At 34.4% G+C, this 22,530-nt stretch overlaps 1 protein-coding gene across 1 annotated transcript in view; it reads right to left on the reverse strand.

Moving 5' to 3' along the window:
- The window catches only part of LOC145266330 (uncharacterized), a 766,230-nt gene that overhangs the window by 51,526 nt on the left and 692,174 nt on the right, over window positions 1-22,530 (reverse strand). The window contains exons 15-17 of the mRNA XM_080121918.1: window positions 20,187-20,370; window positions 12,510-12,615; window positions 8,143-8,328 (exon numbers count right to left, since the gene is read on the reverse strand). Coding sequence (XP_079978044.1) covers window positions 8,143-8,328; window positions 12,510-12,615; window positions 20,187-20,370 — 476 coding nt within the window. The remainder of the gene's footprint in view (window positions 1-8,142; window positions 8,329-12,509; window positions 12,616-20,186; window positions 20,371-22,530) is intronic.

Here is a 22,530-nt window from a genome sequence, read left to right on the forward strand (position 1 = left end):
AAGAGAGAAATTTAAAAAAAGTCGCCTGGCAATGATGTACATATTAATTTAAAAACAAAACAAAAAAATGCAATAAAGTGATTTACACGGTTTATATGTGTGTTTTTATTTACATCCTAAATGAATGATTTATAATAGAAATATCACCTGTCTGTTTAAAGGTATGTATGTATGTTTGTATGTCTGCCTAAAATTTTTGGCAGACGCATCGAAACGTGACGAAACCGGTATCGATTTTAAGCTGGACCCTTCGGATAACAAATATCGAAAAATTGGCTAAAATCATTAATCACCCTCAACTGGGCACTTTTCTAGAGGGAGGGGTCGCTTTTTTTCGCCGATATTTTCGAAAATCATCCCCTCTTTTCGATTGACTAGCCTTAATTTAAACATTCGTCACTTCCGGACGCAACAGCAAAGACGTCACGTTTTTTTCACGTTCTTTTCCTCCTTCGCTGTACGGGTTCGAGCCTGCCTGTCTACTACCACTTATTTTTTAAAAAAATTTTATTTTATGCTTAACACACACCTCCAAACGCCTGGGCAACGCCGGGCACCCAAATTGCTAGCCTTAAATAAATAAGTTCCTCGTGATGTAATGATTGGGAAGGTAAGTTATGAGCTATATATTATGGGGCCAAACATATGGGTACTCCTAGATTTTTAGTAATGGTGATAATAGTTTAGGATGCCTCGGCTAATATTGTTAAAGAGTGATTAGTATTACTAACAGTGCGGATGTGAGAATTATTTTGAAGGTGATTTTTTGAAGGAATATTTTAACGGCTTATTATCCTATTTTAGTTGCTGATGTTATAACTCTTATTAGAGTCCACCCGCTTACTGTAAGAGTTTTAATTAAGGATTTATGGACGGGTTTATCAGGGATGAGAATTTTGTAGGCGGAAAGAGATTATGAAACGGTGGATAATCTGAGTTATGGCAGTGAGGATAAGATTAAATTTCCAACTGTATTAAGGTCCAGCATATTATTGTATTTTTTGCTTGCTTGCTTGCTTGTTTTTTTTTTTTTTTTAAGAGAGTGGGCCAAACTTTCAAGGTCATGGATATGACCTTAAACTATATCCGATGGTTAGGCTTCAGCTTGCGGGCTTTGGGGAGTGTGAGGCCACCCTTTAATTGGCATTGCTCCCAAGTCCACTCTGACCCGGAGTGATAGTACCTGTTTGGGTCCCAACTATGGGTTAAATGACATGGTTCATCGTTTTAAAACTATTCAGAACGTTTAAAAGATGAACCCCCCCCAAAAAAAACCAGTAATTCGCACAATTTTCTTATTTCAATTAAAGCTAGACAGAAAAGCTGCCAAAACAGCTTGCGATATCAACGAAACTTTTAGTCCAGAAACCACTACTGAACGCACAGTACGATGGTGGTTTAAGAAATTTCATGGCGGTGACGAGAGTCTTGAAAATGATTTCGGTTACAATAAAAATATAGGAGTGTGAAATATTCGTTGATCATCATTCAATCCTGGGCAACGTCGGGTTTCCCTGCTAGTATATACATGAAAAGGTTGTTTGGAATTGAGATAGAATGCAATAGAATTAAGAAATAAAAAAAATAAATGATTCTTGCTTATTAATATTATTTACAACATTCGGTGGTTTATTTGCTGCATCTTTCTTCCGCTGACTTTACACGCGCGATGAACAAGGAATATTTGCCAACGTGTAAAACTAAATATATTAAAAAAAAAAAATATTTCAGATACATCTAAATTGTGTTTTATGAATTTAAAATTGATTACTAGGGCTGTGACAACAGCATATTCTTTTCATTGTTTTGACTCTTAAGTATATATCCGTTGATATCTTATATTTTTCTATATAGACTGACGTGGTTCTCGATTGATCGACTGTGTCTTACTGTATCGGATATATAGCCGAGAGTCAAAAGAATGAAAAGAATATGCTGTTGTCACAGCCTAATTTATTACCAACATTTTTCTTAGTTTCAGTGATGGGACTATCCAAAGATTTTTCTCGATTCCGACGCAATTACCGATTCTGTTTTAAATTCCCGACTCCGATACAATTACGGATTCCGGTTCTTTTAAAACCACAAAATATTTAGTTAGAGATGTTTTTTTTTTTTTTTTTTTTTTTTTCCTTTTAAATTACAGTAAAAACCCAGGTGATTTAAGGTCTATATATTTTTGAAAACGTAAAAATACACTTGTGTGTGTTTTCTATCGAATTTCATTTTGTTTTTAGCTAAAAATCAGTACATATTTACGGTTTAGCCTTTCGCATGAGCAATGAGAAATTAGTCTTCTTCAACAACAACAACAACAACAACAACAACAAAAACAACAACAACAACAACAACAACAACAACAACAACAATAATAATAATAATAATAATAATAAAAAAAAAAAAAATCAAGCAAAATAATAAACAATTAACAGAATCGTTTTTGGCATCGGAAAATATTTTTTTCGATTCTGATACAGATTCCGATACCCTCTAAAAGTTCAGATTTTTCGATTCCCAATTCCGATTAATCCTCCCGACTACTATGTTATCTTATAAGTGATCGTTTCATATTTTAAACTTATGTTTGAATGCATCTTTGCAGAAATTGAATAAATGTTTTTATTATTGTGTTCAATTCAAAGAATTTTTCATTTTGATTTCAAATGATGTATTTTCAAATAAGTTTTCATTATAATACCTTTACTTTATATATTATATTAAATAGCGTTTTCAGCCCGGCGTAGCTCGGGTGTTTGGAGGTGTATGCTGAGCAAAAAAAAAAAAAAAGAGTAAATTTTTTTTTAATTTGACCCCTATTATGACCCCTTAAAATTTATATTTTCGGGCTCAAATCACTTTATTAAGTTAGATCCAGGTTCAAGGAACCTATATCTAAAATTTCAAGTGTCTAGACCCAAAATTGTCGGAGGAGTTTGGTAGAGTTCTTAAAGGTCAAATCGTTGAAATTTGACCCCTTAACAGCCAAATTCCTGGCTGACACCCGTCACATCGATTTTCCCAAATCTCAGTACCCGATATTTCAAATTTCGAGTCTATAGACTAAAAATTGACAGAGTTATTGCGTAGGGAAATGTACACAGACACACAGACACACTTCAGTATTGTCGTGGAAGATAATTGGGTCTTTTTTGTTCAACTTCTGCAGGGTCAGTTTAGCAACGTACAACCCAGCATTGTCGTGGAGGATAATTGGGTCTTTTTTGTTCAACTTCTGCAGGGTCAGTTTAGCAACGTACAACCCCAGCATTGTCGTGGAGGATAATTGGGTCTTTTTTGTTGACTAATGCTCGGTGTTGTTGTCGAAATTTCTGATAGATTTCATCCATTTGACAGTACTTCTCAGCCGTAATGGTTTCGGCTGCATTCAAAAACTGTAATAGATGAGACCTATCGCAGACCACCAAACAGTCAGTATGACCTTCTTTTGGTGCAACTCTTGCTTTGGGAAGTATCGTGGAGCTTCGTCGGCGTCTAACCACTGAGCTAAGCGTCGTCGGTTATTGTAAAAAACTCACTTTTCATCACAAGTCACAACTCGGTAGAGAAACGGGTCGTTCTTGTTGTGTAAAAGAAGTTAAGTTAATACTTCATAATGGCTTTTCTTTTGGTTGTCATTCAGTTAGTGAGGCACTCATTTATCAAGTATTTTTCTTTCAAATCTCATTTAAGTGGTTGGAAATCGTCGTATACGTTACGTCTAATTCAGAAGCAAGTTCTCGAACAGTTTTCCGTGGATGTGCTTCAACTTAGGCTCTTAATTGTTCGTTGTCAACATCCGATGACTTATCATCTTCAAGACTCTCGTCGCCGCCACGAAATTTCTTAAACCACCATCGTAATGTGTTCGGTAGTGGTTTCTATGCCAAACGTTTCGGATACTAACATAATTAACTATTATAGAATTTATAGTGAAAGACCACTTATATAATAATTTAACGTAAACTAATCTCTCATTTCACAAACATTAAAAAAAAACTTTTATTATTATTATTATTATCATTATTATTATCATTATTATTATTATTTTTATTATTATTATTTTTATTATTATTATTATTATTATTATTATTATGATTATTATTATCATTATTATTATTATCATTATTATTATTATTATCATTATTATTATTATTATTATTATCATTATTATTATTATTATTATCATTATGATTATTATTATTATTATTATCATTATTATTATCATTATTATTATTATTATTATCATTATTATTATTATCATTATTATTATCATTATTTTTATTATGATTATTATTATTATTATTATCATTATTATTATCATTATTATTATTATCATTATTATTATTATCATTATCATTATTATTATTATTATTTTTATTATTATTATTATTATCATTATTATTATTATTTTTATTATTATTATTATTATTATTATCATTATTATCATTATTATCATTATTATTATTATTATTATTATTGTTATTATTATTATTATTATTATTATCATTATATTATAATATTTATTATTATTATTATTATTATTATCACTATTATTATTATTATTATCATTATTATTATTATCATTATTATTATTATTATCATTATTATTATTATCATTATTATTATTATTATTATTATTATTATTATTATTATTATTATTATTATTATTATTATTTGACCCGCTAGGAGTTCTCATACAGGTAATCAGAGATTCCTCACTGATAACAACTGGTGGTGTTCCTCGAAGTCTTTACTTCTTTCGACAACTTTTGCAAATTCCCACCCTCACCAGATCCAGTGAAAGTCTGGTAAGTGCTTTCACTCATCGGTCTTTACATTCTTCTCGACCCTTCACGACTATTTGGTTTAGTGCCAGCCCATGCCGGCACTTTAATATTTTAGGGGGTGAGGTTGAGGGTTAGGATAGGAACATGGGTAGAGGGGAGGAGGAGAAAAGAGAGAGGAGGATAAAATAGGAAAGGAGATGAGGAGATACAGGTGGCGGGGAAGGGGAGGGAGATGGAAAGGAGAGGTAGTGGTCAGTCTACAACTTCGCAGCTTCAGTTTTATATTTTATGTTTTTTTTCTGGGTTTTTTTTTTGCTTCTCTTGCATTTTCTATATGCCCGGTTGGCGATTGTCATTCTTGTAGATTAAGTTTCGATCTTGAGGGTTTTCTTTAAGATTTCCGCTATTTTCAGCATTACTGTCTGTTGCATAGTCTTAGGCTTCCCCTTGGTTCCTCGGCCCTGTCGGTGGGGCATTAGAATACGCCGACTACCCCCCCCCCTCCTGCAGAGGGTAAAAGTCCCTCAATGGGGGTCCTGGATACGACCTTAAACTATATCCAGTGGTGAGGCCCCAGCTTGTGGGCTTTGGGGAGTGTGAAGTCACCCTTTAATTACCATTGCTCCCAGGTCTACTCTGACCCGGAGTGGTAGTACCTGTTAGGGTTCCAACTATGGGTTAAATAGAAACTGACATGAAAACAACAAATATATTCTATTAAAAAATTTTTTGCTTCCGAATCTTTGGATTCGGCATTAAATAACCCGAAAAGAGTTGATATGTCATAAAACAAAAACAACCAACAACAACCCCTTGATTCCTAGTCTTGTTTCCATGTAGCTCATGTGTGTTAGTCTCCGCATTCCAGGGAGGAGGAAGGGAAAAGGGAAAGGAAGGGGGAAGAGGGGAAAAGGGAGAAGGGAGAGGGGAAGTAGGCATTTTTCACTTTTGGTGTACCAGTTCTTTTGGTTGCGACCATTTGTTTCATTTTTGTTGTGGTTTATATGTGCCCGGTTCGAATTTGTCACTCATGCGGACTAGATTCTGCACTCAAGGGTTTGCCTTATGCTTTCAGCTGTTTTCCGTTCGTTGCATAAGTCTTCCCATCGATTCCGATTTCTCCTAGTCTTGTTTCCAAGTTCTTTGGGACTGTTCCTAATGCTCCCACATTTATTGCCATTACATTGATTTTCTTCAGGTTACATATTTCTTTAAGTTCTGCATATTGGGTCTGTCTCTTTGTTCTTCACCCTGTGTTCTGCTATGCTGCTACTACTACTACTACTACTACTACTACTACTGTTGTATATTGGTCTATATTGGAGGGGATGATATATTAAAACGTGTCATGTGTTATCTAGTGGATGTAAGATAGTGTTCTTTTAACAGACAGATAATAAACGTATAAATCATATGTATGTTGTTAACCAGGGGACATGATATTGACGTGTAAACCGAGTTATGTTGTATCAGACTTATCACACGGGATATTTTTACAGTTCATATGTAAGAATAATAATATATGCTTCATACCTTTTTTTTCTTGAAGAGTTCTTCTGTATCTTTCCGCTGCTCCGTGACGAAGCGATCAGCACCATATAATTGAGACAACTGCTATTATTTGTGAAACCATTAAAACAACTATTTATATTTTTGTAATATAAATTTATTACAGTTGTCTCAGTTGGTTTTCACAGGATCTGCAGTTTCTACATTTTCTGTTCATACACCCCGCTTCTAGTTGTCGGTCCACCCTTGTCCAGACGTCTGTCTGCTCTGGTGGTCAATCCTCAACTCTCTGAATCTATCCAAAACTAACTACATCACATGTTCTCTTACGTCAACTAATTACGTGTCTCATACCAATCTAATCCACCTAGTTATTTGTTTATTCCAAACCCCAAAATAATGTTTACATATATTTTCTATTTTCATATTCTTTTTGCGATTCACAGGTCAATCATTTCTTTCGCAATTTAATTGTTCATTCTTCTAACCATAATAACTGATCCAGCGACCATCCGTCGCTCAAATCAATTAACAAGAATACAATAACAATAATAATAATAATAATGTTTTGACCATTGCTCCCGCTTGCCACAGTTAACAGATACTACGCTATGATCACAGCCTAAAGGGTCATAACATTACACTACTACTACTATCAATACGACTTCTAATAATTATTATTTGTAGTAGCTGTGTCAGTATTAGTAGTTGTCTTCGTAGTAGCATTATTAGTAGTATTCGTATTGTTACCAGTAGTATTAGTAGTATTATTATTAGTAGTATTCGTTTTGTTACCAGTAGTATTATTAGTAGTATTATTAATAGTTGCAGTATTAGTTTAGGTATATTGTTTAGGTGTATATTATTGCAGTAGTTGCAGTATTAGTTTACTAATACTGTGTATATTGTTGTAGTAGTTGCAGTATTAGTTTAGGTATATATATATAATTGATATTATTATTATTATTATTATTATTATTATTATTATTATTATTAGTAGTAGTAGTAGTAGTAGTAGTAGTAGCAGCATAAGTGTTGTTATTAGTAGTAGTATTCGTGTTATTAGTTATAGTAGTGTAAATATTAGTGGTATTATTTGTACCATTATTAGTTATAGTTGTCTTAGTAGTAGAAGTAGTATTCGTATTACTATTATTACTATTATTATTATTAGTAGTAGTAGTCGTGTTATAATTATTTTAGTAGTAGTACCAGTAGTATTATTAGTGTTAGTATTATTAGTAGTACTCGTATTAGTAATATTAGTAGTAATATTTGTGTTATTATTATTAGTTGTCGTAGTAGTGTAGTATTGGTAGTAGTAGTAGTAGTAGTAGTAGTAGTAGTGTTAATATTATTGTACGTCATAATCACGGTGACACACCGGTTCCTGTTAGATCACTGAAGTTAAGCAACGTTGAACCTGGTCAGTACTGAAATGGGTGACCATTTGGGACTTACAGGTGCTGTATGTGCTCTCCGCTTATCTCGGCATTGCTTCCAGTCGTCATGGACTTTTCTTTGCCACTGGAATCAAACAGTACCGATTCAGGAGAGGGGTGGTTGGGATTGCACAAGCCTTGCCTCACGATTACACGCACAGCTGCCCCTATAGGAGGTGTCCTTTAATTTTTGAGACTCAACGGAGACATAGGATTATTATTATTATTATTATTATTATTATTATTATTATTGTTATTATTATTATTATTATTATTATTATTGTTAATGATTATTATTATTATTATTATTATTACTGTTATGATTATTATTATTATTATTATTAATACTACTACTAGTAGTAGTGGTATTGCTGTTGTTGTTATAACGTGGCATATCTACGTACCTGGCATAGGTTGGCACATAACTGGTGCTCGCCACGCGATGCTATTTTCATCTTCCAGTCGAATATAGTCTTCCAGGTGCTCCACAGTGGCTGGAGGTAGCTCGCCCATGTTATAGTCATACTCCGAGTTGAAGTTTCCGTCTAAGATATCCAGAGCCATGTCGTAATGACGGATCGAACCATTCACTAAAATAGAGTAAAAAAAATAAATAAATAAACTAGTGTTATTTTCATGTTTAGGCCGTTTGGATTCGCTATTTCTGTCACTCCCAAAAGCAAGCAAGTTTTCACAAGAGCGTGTTAACTCAAATAATTTTCGACTATTTAAAATCGTTTAAAGCTCCTAGAGGAACACGTCTATGTCAAAATGATAAGCCGATGCAAAATTAGAAACTCCTATAAAACAAACGGATAAAAAATAAGAAACTAATTTTTCCAGCACCGAACCGGAGAACGTATACTGAACACCCTCCGTGTTTTTGGCCGGGGTGATATGGTTGTGGTTCTTAAAGGCGCACTTTAATGACTTACATACAAGCTTTCTTCATCTCGCACACACATATTCGTTCACATTAATAAGAGAGCGATAAATAATCAACTTTATATGCAAAAAGAACCATAAACTGAAAGCATTGAAGACAAGTTTTGCTTATTATATTTTTCTCCATGTGCACTATTTAAGAAAATTAAAGTTTTAATCTATCTATATATTTACAAAACTCAGTGGAGTTTGCTTGCATCTTGTCTTCGACAATCAGGCGATTCCATAGGATAACCGGTGAATTTATATATATATATATATATATATATATATATATATATATATATATATATATATATATATATATATATATATATAGCTGAACGTCTGTGTGTGTCTGGTCACGAATAGATCCCTATATTGTTGACTATTATAAAAAACTGATCACATATAATGATAAAAGATGTATCGAGACACAGGAATGGGTATGTTTGATCTGGCATAATGATGATTCATTAAAATTGTGGGGTCTGCGTACGCGCCTGGTCCACAAAGTATGAAAATAAAAAAATTAAAAATTAAAAAAATCATTTACAAGTGTTTTTGATATAGATGTACATAATAATACTTTGTTAGGTACGTTTTAACTTAAATAAGGATGGTATAATAAAATTGTGGGGTCTGCATTTGCGCCTGGCCTCCATAGAATGGAAATAGGCACAAAATTTAATAAAGACTTTTCATATCTATCTGCATAAGTATACTTTGATAATTATGTTTCAGTTTGAAGAAATATGGTATAATAAAATTATGGGGTGTTCGTTCGCGCTTGTCCTCCATAGAGTGAAAATATGTCACAAAGTTTAACAAGGTTTTTTAAATATAGATCCACAGAATATTGTGATAAGTGTTTCAGTGTGAACAGGTATGGTATAATAAATTATGGGGTTTATCTATTTTATTTTTACTTTCATCATATTTTGCTTTGGTTTTGATAGCCCCCAAATTCGAAGCTATCTCTTTACAACCCTTCCTTTTCATAACCCATCATACTTTAATAAATCAGAGTCCATTATCTGTAGACGTTTTTTTAACCCAGTCAACGACGGGTACTTTTACTAGTATATACAGGGTGGGCCAAAATAAGGGTCCTATTTTTAAAAAATTCATAAATTCATGTAAGTTTTAAGAAGTGTTTTTCGGCCAAAATTTGTTTTGTTTATTACAAAAAAATCTCGGAAGGGTCAGTCTACAAACACATAAAGTTTGGTGAGTTTAACTTTTATTTTGTGGAAGTCATTCAAATTTAAAGATAGGACCCTTATTTTGGCCCACCCTATATATATATATATATATATATATATATATATATATATATACAGACACACGCATACACATACACACACATACACAAACACACATATATATGCATGTTGAAGATAAAGATTAATAATTATAAATTATGAATTAGTTTACAAAAGGAGAAACAAAAAATTGATTTTGTTTTGGTTCTCCTTTTGAAACTGATTCATAATTTAAAATTATTAACCTTTATACTCAATATAGCTCTAGTATAAATATATACCTATATATTAATATAGCTCTAGAATACTTATACCTATTGAGCTTATTATATATCTACAGTACAATGAGCAATTTCTCTTTAAATTATTAATACATTATATATAACTTTGCTTTTCTAGACTTCCGGTTTAATCCCCCCCCCAGTCACTACATGTGAAAGTCTGGTAAACTTCATGCCCAGGAGAGTAAAGGCAGTTTTGGATAATGATGGTGACCAGACAAAATATTAAGAGTTGACATGTTGCATGTAAATATTGACAACTTTTCGTAAAGGGTATATTCACTTTTGTTGCCAGGGATTTAGCTTTTAATGGCTATATTTTGAGTTATTTTGAGGGGGGAAATAAATAAACTCTGTTTTATATACTGCAAACAGACTACTTTTTATTGTGTCAAGAAACCATTTTTTTTCAGTGTTGTCCCATGAAGAAATATACGTAAATATTTGAAGAAATGTGAGGGGTGTACTCACTTTTGTGATACACTGTACATGCATCAAGATCGAAAGAAATGGACGAGGAAAACAAAGGAGAGAAAGAAGCAGGAAAAAGACATGGCGATTTGGAAAGTACGTTTGACAAGCACACGAGTCTGCTACTACTCTTTCGAAAGCGAGCCGGCCGATCTGTGGGTCCTAGAGAGAATTGCTGTAACATAACAGTTGAGTGTAGTAAAAACAAATGCCTGTTATGATACCAGGAAAAAGAAAGAAAAGGAGAACATATTGTGTCGTGTTGTAAATACGTGTCGGCGATTTGCATGTGAACCTGAATGAAAAGAATAAATAATAACTTTTTCTTTCATGTAAAAGTTTTATTTCCTTTACGTTTGACCAATTTCAACATTAATGAATACGTTATACGAAAGAAGATCGACCTTATTGGTTCACTTTACTTAAGTGTCGTAGAACAACTTGAAATTATACCTTATCTACTTGCCTCCTATGAGGGCAGAGTTAGACACAAAATCGGTTTCTAATACAGAGGTAAACCCAAGTTTCATCAAAAAGAGGTTGTCTAGATTGGGACAAAAATAAAACAAATTGCACCAGTCTAGAAGGAGGTCTCATGCACTGAGTGAGAACAGAAGCGATCCCAGCCCAACGGCCGAAAACGAAATAGATAGCATTCTCTTTCATCTAAAAGTTTGTGCGAAAGTTTTGTTATTTCTTATTTTCTTTTTGCGAGTCACAACATACAACGTTTGGTTCATTTTAAAAAGTAATAACAGCGTCACACCTCAACAAAGGTCGGAGGTTACATCGACCAAATCGTTGTAAGAATAAAACTCAAGACGTGGACAGTAGTAGTTACAATATACATTATCAATCCACATCGCTTAAAAGTTGCTCCAAAGCGTAAAAGCTACACAGGTGGATAGAAAATGAATTTTTTTTTTACATAGGCATCACCACTAATCAAGGCCCAGGGGTCACTCGATGATAAGGGTTGAAGAGTGTACAGTAGTCAATTGGACAATATAGTAATCAGCAGTAATGGACATTCAGTAAATGTGTTAACTTAAGGGGAACGGCTTATCAAGAACTTGTTTACGTTAGACTTGAACACAACCATATTTTAGTCAGCCGGAAAGCAGGAAAATGGAAGACAATTCCACAGGCGTGCAGTTCTAAGAAAGAAGCTTTGTTCATGGAATCTACGTTTAGGTTTAGGCACAGATAAAGAGTGGGGGGAATTATTGATAGTGTTTTCAGCTAGACGAGTGTTTCTCATGAAAGTTTGGCGAGGGGGGACCATAGATTGAAGCTCAGTCGAGCACTTGCCATGAAAATAACGGTAAAGCAAAGACAAACTCGCAACATCTCTTCTGTGAGAAAGAGGTTGCAGGGAAGAAAAAAGGCATCTCCTATGAGGTTACGAAGTATATTTTGAACTCTATCAAGGCAGGATAAGTCCTTTATAGCAGCTCCTGCCCATATGTGGCAACAGTACTCCATCCTTGGACGTACTTGGCTCTTATATAGATAGAGAATTGCATCAGCAGTGAGATATCTACTGTATCGATAGAAGGATCCCACCATTTTTCCAGCGGCTTTGAAAACAGATTTGATGTACGTGTTCCATTTCAGATCAGGAGTAAAGATCAAGCCCAGAAGTTTGTCAAAAAATGAGGCCTCCTCAAGATGAGAGCCATTCATTTCAATGCCCCCTTTTTGTTGCTGGAAATTTTTAACAATCGCTAATAACTCTTACAGCACTTTAGAAACACGCCAAATATATGAGCTCATGTTGGGAAACCATTACGGTAATCTACCCGGTAAAATGAAAGGAAGTATACATACCCACGGGTTTCCATATATCGGTTATGTTCTTAAAATGGTCCCAGTTCGAGTCTTTTGTGTGTAACCAAAAAATTTCTTCCGTGAATCCAATCGGCTTTTCTTTAACCTAAAACAAATATATGAAACAATTAAGAAAAAACAGCCTTAAGGAAAAGCATGGGCCGTACTAAATGACAATAACACAAATATTCTGTGACGTTTTCATTCAGCATCCATACTTGGGTATATTTTATTACTTTCTTTTGCAGCAAGAAAGAGAGAGAGAGAGAGAGAGAGGGAGAGAGAGAGAAAGAGAAATATATCTTAACTACTTGACTATATCATTAAAGGGAACTCAGGGGGGGGCATTTCGCTCTTGGCGATTATCAAAGTTTTCTTTGTGTATATACCGTGTATCTCGGCGTATAAAACGATTTTTAAAGTTTAAAAAAATCCTCTTTAAAAAACAATATTTCATAAGATACTGTGTGTTGCAATCTCTAGCATGGTTTAAAACAAACATGGATTCGTGATTAAGCAGTCGTCTTATACAACCGATATATGATAAATTTATTTAAATTTTGTCAAATTTTATACCCTGCTTTATCTGACGGTAACCTTATACGCCGAAATATACGGCATTACTATTTGTGTGTGTGTGTGTGTGTGTGTGAGAGAGAGAGAGAGAGAGAGAGAGAGAGAGAGAGAGAGAGAGAGACTAATATTCATATTTAACTAATTAGTTAACTATATTATGAAAGAGGTCTTAGAAGACATTACGCTCTTGGCAATTATCAAGGTTTTGCTTTCAGTTAATACAACATTATTGGCGATCTGTCTCAGTCAACGTACAATAAGCATTGATATCCATGCTATCCTGCGTCATACTGACTGACATCTTTTTGTATTTACCTTTTTTTGACCTGTAGAACCACATACCTAACCTTCAGGCATTTCTTCCTGCTGTCTTTCGTGGAGATTGGTTTATTTCCCAAACTTCGTGTCACTTCGATTTGTACTTGATTTGACCCTTGTCTTGATTAACACTAGCTGAGGTAATCGCTATTCAACATAGGGCCATACAACCAGCATCTCCCTAATTTTATTCACCGGGTTGGAAAAATGAAATTTACACTTGAATTAGTCTCGTTTTGACTTCATAACGTATCTGACCAGAAATTTGGCTGTTAAGGGGGCAAAGTTTAACGATTTGACCTTTGAGAACTCTATCAAACTCCTCCGACAATTTTGAGTCTAAACATCTGAAATTTTAGATATCGGTTCCTGAGATCTAACTTAATAACTTGATTTGAGCCCAAAACAATAAATTTTAAGGGATCATAATAGGGGTCAAAGTTAAAAAAATTGACCTTGTTTTTGTTCAGCATACACCTCCAAACACCCGGGCAACACGCGGCACCTATGCTAGTATAAAATAATAGTATATAATAATAATAATAATAATAATAATAATAATAATAATAATAATAATAATAATAATAATACTATATAATTATGCTATATAATAATAATAATAATATAAAATAATAATGTATGATAATAATCATATATAACAACTATATAATAATAATACTTTATAATAATATGTAATAATATATAATAATACTATATAATAATACTATATAATAATAATAAAAATACTATATAATAATATATAATAATAATAATAATAATATATAATAATATATAATGCATACTAATATATAATTTATAATACTAATAAAACATAATAATGTTTCTAAATACGAGTGTAATTTCTAAAGTAAAGGTTCCTATCTTTTTAACTCAAAAAGTCGAAGAGCCACGAAGACGACCATAGTACCATTAAAACGAGCGACCTTTTATGAGCCAGTATTTTTTTTTTCCCCACACAGACACCACCATTCTCAATGGAGTTTTGCCAGCGATGAACGATGGCTTTGCATGGGGGTCCGGAGCTTGCTTTTTCACACGGGTGTCGTTCCCAAAAGTAAAGCCTTCTATTTTTTAGCTAAAAATCTTGAAGACAGGAGTGGTGCTATTAAAACGAACAACCTTTTGTGATCCAGAATTTATTTTTCTACATAGTCACACCCATTCTAAATGCACTTTTACCAGAAATTCAATGATGCATCTCTGCATCTTACGCACATCCATGACAAGGGCTGCTTCCCTAGAGTCTCACACCATCAATATCTGCAACAGAGAGATGAAACTTTCAAGTCATGAATGCATAAGTCAATTCATCATAACAATCCAATTTTGAATCTCCTCCGATCCATTCGGGCGGAATAAAAAATATGAACCATTACTTTTAAAGTAAATGAAACTTTGTTGATTTAACAAATTGTTTGATTAGAAAAACAATGGTTATTAGTGAGTAGATACTATGGATCAAGTTTCGCAAAAGTACGAACAATGAATTATGTAGGCGAAAATATTGCTCAGAATTAGAGGGGAGGTTCTAGAAAGAAGGTTTAGTAGCACTGTATCTGGATTTAATCGTTTTAAAGTTGCACAAAAGTGCCCCAAAACAGTTGTGTTCGCGGGGAAAGAACCTTTTTTTTTTACATAAGAATCACCACTTATCAAGGCCCAGAGGCCACTCGAGGATAAGTGTTATTGAGTGTACAGTAATCAATAGAATAATATCGTAGTAATCGTTAGTAATGGAAATTTGGTAGATTGGATCATTTAAGGAAGCGGTTCAACAAGAATTTGTTTATGTTGGACTTGAATTGAACCAAATTGTAATCAGGTGGGAAACAGGCAAACGGAAGAGAGTTCCACAGGCGGGCACTTCTAAGAAAGAAGCTTTGTTGATGGAATTTATGTTTTGACTTAGGCACAGTCAAAAAGTGGGGGAAATTATTGACAGTTGTTTCAGGTAGATGGATGTTTTTGTGAAAAATTGGCGAGGAGGGACTAGAGATTGGAACTCAGACGAGCACTTGCCATGGATATAACGATAAGACTAAGACAGGCTCGCAATGCCTCTTCTGTGAAAAAGAAGTTTCAGGGAAGAGAAAAGGGCATCCCCCATTAAGCTACGAAGTCTATTTTGTACTCTGTCAAGGCAGGATAAGCTGCTTTTAGCAGCTCCTGCCCAGATGTGGCAATAGTACTCCATCCTTGGACGTACTTGGTTTTTATATAGGCAGAGAATTACATCAGCAGCAATGAGATATTTACTGGATTAATAGAACGATCCCACCCTTTTTCCAGTAACCTTGGCAACAGATTTGATGTACATGTTCCATTTAAGATCAGGAGTAAAGATCAAGCCCAGAAGCTTGTCAAAACTTGAGGCCTCCCCAAGACGAGAGCCATTCATTTCAATTGATGCCAGATGGAGATCAGAGCGTTGATGATGTAAAGATAGGAGTTGGATGTCGACTAGAAATTAATCTCGACTGCTTAATGTCTCTCTGTACAGAAGTTTGTTAGAACAAGCTGGCATGAGAATACTACACCCTACAAATAAACTCCGAATCAAACTTTACATAAACATAGAAGTCAAATCCAAAATAAAATCATCTTATTAAGCCTACTATACACTGGTTTTTACTAGAATTAGTGCACTTTTTCTAAATGATCTTGCCTATAGTAACAATACTAAACTGGATACTCCACAAGACAAGATGAATTCTTATCCTGGAATTCAGTAAAATCAAGAGACCAAAAGAAAGAAATACTATAACTGGTAAATAAGTGAATGGAAAAGTGTTGACCTTAGGAAAGGTTTCTTGATTTCTTAGAAATTTGACTGAAGTTAAAAAAGCGTCTAATTCTCTCTGTACAGGGTGTTGTCAAGAAAACCTGGTATGAGGATAATTTTCCAACAATAAACTCTGATTAAATGTCCAAAAGTATTCCAAGATGGAATAAAATCCTCTTGACATGTTTACCCCACCGTGATTATACGAGGAATGGTGCATCTTCTCTAAGTGATGTTACTTATAGTAACAAAACTAACCTGGATACTCAACCAGACCAGATGAATTCTTATTCTGGGATCCAATAGAATCAAGAGATAATAAAAAAAGAAGACGTAATTAATTGGTCAATAACTAAGCACCTTATTATTTTTCATTAATCCAATGTTTGAACATATCTCGGCTCAAACTTTATGGAACGAAATAAGCACGATCAGAATCAACATATTTTTGCCAACGCAAAACAAGTGTATTTATGCCAGTAATGTAAAGATCTTGCGTTCTGGTGGCGATGAAGTCGCTGAAGGCGTTTTTGATGTTGCTTAGGTTTTTGAAGCATTTCTTATGCAGAAAGTTGTTGAGATGCTTGAAAAGTGGTAGTCGGTAGGTGAGAGGTCCGGAGAATATCGTGGATGAGGCAGATTTTCATAGCTCAATTTGTTTAATTTCTGCAGGGTTCGTTTAGCAACGTGCGGTCGGTTATTATCATGGAGGAAAATTGGGTGATTTCTGTTGATTAATATCAGTAATGTAAAAATCTTGCGTTCTGGTGGCGATGAAGTCACTGAAGGCTTTTTTGATATCGCTTAGGTTTTTGAAGCATTTCTCACATAGAAAGTTGTCGAGATGCTTGAAAAAGTGGTGGAGGTCTGGAGTGTATAGCGAATGAGGCAAATTTTAGCAATCCAATTCGTTCAACATCTGCAAGATCGGTTTAGCAACGTGCGGTGGGGCATTGTCGTGGAGGAGAATTGGGCCTTTCTCGTTGACTAATGCTGGGTGTTGTTGTCGAAGTTTCTGATGCATTTTATCCATATGTAATGAATGACATCGGTTATAGACCAACAAGTAGTTAGCATGATCTTCTTTTGGTGCAACTTTAGCTTCGGGAAGTGTGGAGCGTCACCGGTTGCCGTAAAGAAGCCACTTTTCATCGTAAGTCAGAACCCGGTGGAGAAACGGGTCGGTAAAAGAAAGGAAGATGACACTTCATAATGGTGTTTCTTTTGGTTGTCGTTCAATTTGTGAGGCACCAATTTATCAAGTGTTTGCCATTCCAATCTCTCTCAAGTGATTGGAAATCGTCGTATACGTGATGTTTAATTCAGAAGCCAGTTCTTGAATAGTTGTGCTTGGATCGATTTCGACTAAAACTCTCAATGTATCGTTGTCAACGTCCAATGGCCGACCACAACTCTTATCATTTTCAAGACTCTCGTCGCCGCCGCAAAAAATGTCTTAAACAACGCCTAACATTTCGTTGATATCTCGAGCTGTTTCAGTAGATTTTCGGCCTAGCTTGAATTTAAATAAGAAAACTTTGCGAATTTAGTTTTTTTTTCCATCTTGTATCGAACGTTCTGAAGAGAAAACATATTTGTTTTAAAACTATTGAAATTTAAACGATTAGATAGAACGAAAAACGCTCTTAAAATGATATATAAAGTAAAGGAAAGGTTATTTGAAAATACATAATTTGAAATAAAATTAACAAGCCGAGAATGTGGAGTACCCTTCCACGAGTGAAAAGTTTACTTTCACCATGACTAATGTTTGTGCGTAGTTAAAAAAAAATCCAAGGCGTGGTTATTTAGAAAATTTCAAACAAATGAACGGATGAACGATTTGGGGGCAATTTTACTCCTATAATGACCCTTACGAAGGCAACCAGAGTTATTTCGGAAAATCTGTTTTGACAAAAATTTACTCTCATCATGACTAATGTTTGTGCAAAATTTTAAAGAAATGTAAGAAGTGGTTATTGAGAAAAATGCGAACAAACGAACGGACGAACGATTTTGGGGCAATTTTACTCTTATAATGTCCCCTTAGATCAATCAGAGTTATCCTGGAAAATCCGTTCTGGCAAAAATTTACTCTCATCATGACTAATGTTTGCGCAAAAAATCTGTTTAAATTCCAAGGCGTGGTTACTGTGTAAAGTGCGAATTACAAGAACAGACGGGGGGGGGTGTGAACGGGAGTGAATTACTAGGTCCATTACCTTTTTTGTCGGGGCACCCAAAATTCAGCAACCTAATAGAAAGTATATATATATATATATATATATATATATATATATATATATATATAAACGAGCAAGGTAAATAAAACATATATGTATATAAACGTGAAAGAAGTTGTCATTAAATTTTCTATATATAAAAACTGTTATTTATATTAGTTTGAAGTTTACCATTGCGTATATAAGGTAAATACTACATCCCTTTATTTTCATTAATACATACACACACACACACACACACACATATATATATATATATATATATATATATATATATATATATATAAACGTGCAAGATAAATAGAACATATATGTTGTGAAATATATATTGGTAAAAGACGAGTTTTTCCAGTGAATGTTTTATGGAAATGAACCAGAGATTGGAGCTCACCCGAGAATCTTACATGTAAATAGTACAGTTTTATCAAACAGCATCAAAACTTTACACGTTTATGCGGTTATATATATATGTATGTATGCATGTATGTATGTATGTATGTATATATATATATATATATATTGAATTCCGTTTCCGGAAATAAGGGTTGTTGTCTGATGAGGTCTCTAGTTGATGAATACTAGTAGACCGAAACATGCTCATGACTGTGTAGCAACAAACTACTGCTTATGTAAAGACAAATATATATATATATATATATATATATATATATATATATGACCGTATAAACATGTAAAATTTTGATGCAGTATGATAAAACTGTACTATTTACACGCAAGATGCTCGTTTGAGCTCCAATCTCTGGTTCATTTCCGTAAAACATTCACTGCAAAAACTCGTCTTTTCCCACTTCTGCAAATAACATGTCTTTTATTCCTCCCTTTCACTTCAACCTAACCGAACTTTCATGAACAAAGTTTCTTTCCAACGATACATCTGTTCTCATCTTGAGTATTATTTTTACAACATTTCGGTCGATTTACCCCCGACTTTCCTCAGATGTATCTTGTCAAACTCTTTTTTTTTTAGTATCTATCGGACTTGGGAATTTGAACGGAATCCAGATGGAACTTTTTTATTTACTCGACAGGTGTTAGGGTTAGGGCTCCATAGTAACCCCAATTGTATTTGGAGGATCGACTGCATCGAATATTGAACCCCAAAATTTCCAGAAGATCGTAAATTAATAAAATATTTTATCAAGTACTTTATCCGTTATGCCACAGATTTGTTCGACATTCCGCGGTGAAAAAGTATGTATAATGCTTGTGGAGGAAAGAAATGCCTGTTTATGTAGTTGGGTTCCCATCCTCCACTTTGTTAAATGAATGGTAGAGTGATTGAGAAGCAAAAGATCGCATAAGGAAATGATGAAAACATACCCATATATATATATTAGTGAAAGAATGCAGATTTATTTACATAAATATACATGAGAAATAATAAGGATATAGATAGTAAGAATAAGAGTTCGATGAGAATAAGAGTTCGCTGGAAAAGGAGTAACGTTACTTGCGGTTAGTCATCAGAGTTGGTTAGGGTGACCATACCAACCAGGGGCGGGCTCTTCGTTACGTGTTGACTGGTCGAGAGTTCAGCGGAAAAAAAGGGAGAAATACAAGAAACAGGAAGTGACGTGCCTGTGTCGCTCTCCAGTTATCAGAGTTAAAGATCGACAACTGAGTTAGTCTGGGAATTTCAATTCCCACATGCTAACAAACAAACAAACAAACAAACAAACAAACAGAAAAACAATGTCAGACAACAACATTACTCACCGGTTCTGTCGTTTGAATGAACTTGCAACAATGATAAGAGTAAGTGAGTGTCAAGAATTGTATTTCCGGAAACGCACTGGATGATGGGAAATTCTGCAGGTACTTGTTTTTGTATATTAAAAGTTTCTTTAATTTGATCAACCCGTCCGTGGGAAGATGTGAAAATTGGTTCTCGCCCAAGTTTCTGTTCAAGAAAAAAAAATGGAAGAACATAGTTACCACCTGACGATGGCCAAAGGAATAGTTAACTGAAACGTTGTGAAAAACAACAACCAATAAAGATGAAAACAACAACTAATAAAGATGAGAATAATAGTCCGAAATAACAATAAATTAATATATATATAATGCTCATCTCAAAAATGAATTCCAATTAAGGGACTATATAAACATATTTGTTATTTAAAAAGTTCGATATTGGAAAACAGCAACAATATTCAATTGAAATTTTTTACGTTTGTGACAGGTTCTCCCACTCAGGTCAGCAATTGACCTCTGGCTTTCTTCGTGATCGTTTAGTCTACCGGGAGACCTTCAAATGGGTTTTCAGCGTCCCAGCTTCGTGTTGATTTCTGCTGAAAAGCAAAAAGCTTCGCATGCGCGTCAGAAAACACAGACTCGAGTTTTCTAACTACAAAAAAGTTAATTTCATCAAAATTCAAGTTTTTACATATATACACTGTTCAGTTCGATTACACCAGAGATTATCAAGATTTTCCCCAAATCTTATTCTTCGATTCTCACTATGGCGGTCAGGGTGGATGGAGGGTGTATGGTGTCTTCCGGGAGCGTGTGTTTCTCTCGGGATTTGGCTTCAATCTCTCTCTTCCGACCCGAGTACCCGCTCTTATACTAAGGTGACGGGGTGGGTCTGGCGATCTGAAAAACCAATCAGGGTCCGAGACGTTTTCTAGGAAATCCCCAGATACATTTTGCGTGTGTGCAGTTCAGGAATTCGTCCGCAGTTTCGTGAATCTGGGACAACAAAATGAAATTCTTTTCACACGACCTCAAGGTGACCCCGTATCACGTCTTAGCAGGTGTCTCCTAGGACAACAAGTACATGACATCGTTTCTACATATACATGTACATTATTCTTACATTTCCTGTCATTGTTTTAAGCGATAAAATTATCTGTCTGTTTTTTTTTTGTTTTTTTTTTACAAAGCACAATAAACTCGTCCCTTTTTATAGGTCACCCGCCGCTGTCCGGGATTCAATTAACGTTCAACGGACAATCTCAGCATATTTGCCCCGTCTTACTCAGGGTTTTAGGGGATTTTAACCTCCTCCCCAATGGGGAGCAGTATCACTCCTCAAGACGGCCATGTCATACGTTAAAAAGTCAGCAGAACGCATATTAAAAAATAAATAGATAAATAATTAAAACATATATTTGTTTAACATCGAAGTTTATATTTAAAAAAAAAAAACATCCGTGTTGTACTCGCTTTCTAATATATGAACTTCAATTCGAATTAAAAACAAACGTCTATATTGCGGAGCAAATAAACTTTACTATTTCATGTCACTCAAACGTTCTCATTGATTGATGAAGGCATTGCGAAAGTTTTATCTCCCTGTTGTCGGGTTGCATAGTCGCAAATCGCAATATGTTTCATACTGCTATATATACCATGCGTGTGATTGTGTTCTTACATGGGTGTATCACCAAAAGCGTCTATCATGACCAATGGATGTGGAAAGCGTCTATCTTGTGCAATGCATGTATGTGCAACACATATGATAAAACAATGTATTTACTTCAGTTTGTGTTGCGCATAAACAAAGAATATACTTTTGTTTTATTGTTTACTTTTCTCTTTATCCAAGATTATCTTCCTCCGTTTCCGAAAGAAACCAACAAAAGGTTATATAATTGATATAACTTTATTTGTCCTTCTGACCACCTCAGCAAAAACAATCTATTCAGCGACATGCAATATGGCTTCCGTTCTGCTAGATTTACAGCTGACGTACTTACTGTAATATCACAGATGATTAGTCAATCTCTCAATGGCAGCTTCGAGAGAAAGATTTTTTTTTTATAGGTTATGGCATAAACGTCTGCTTCACAAGATCTCACGCTACGGAATTGCTGGAAATGTACTTTCAATTATTAAATCATTTCTCTCTGATAGATTTTAAAGAGTAGTGGTTAATGGGAATCAATCAGGAGCTCATAGTATCAACGCTAGCGACACTCAGGGTTCCATTCAAGACCCAACTCTCCTCCTGACCTTCATCAATGAAGTACTAAATCACATTCTTAGATCATTTGTAGACATCTATGCAGACGACACATCCACAGCAACACTTCAAAGGCCGGTAATTACCGAGATC

The sequence above is a fragment of the Euprymna scolopes genome, chromosome 41 (assembly GCF_053919585.1).
Source record: "Euprymna scolopes isolate OS-2025 chromosome 41, ASM5391958v1, whole genome shotgun sequence".
Taxonomy (NCBI): Eukaryota; Metazoa; Mollusca; class Cephalopoda; order Sepiida; family Sepiolidae; genus Euprymna; species Euprymna scolopes.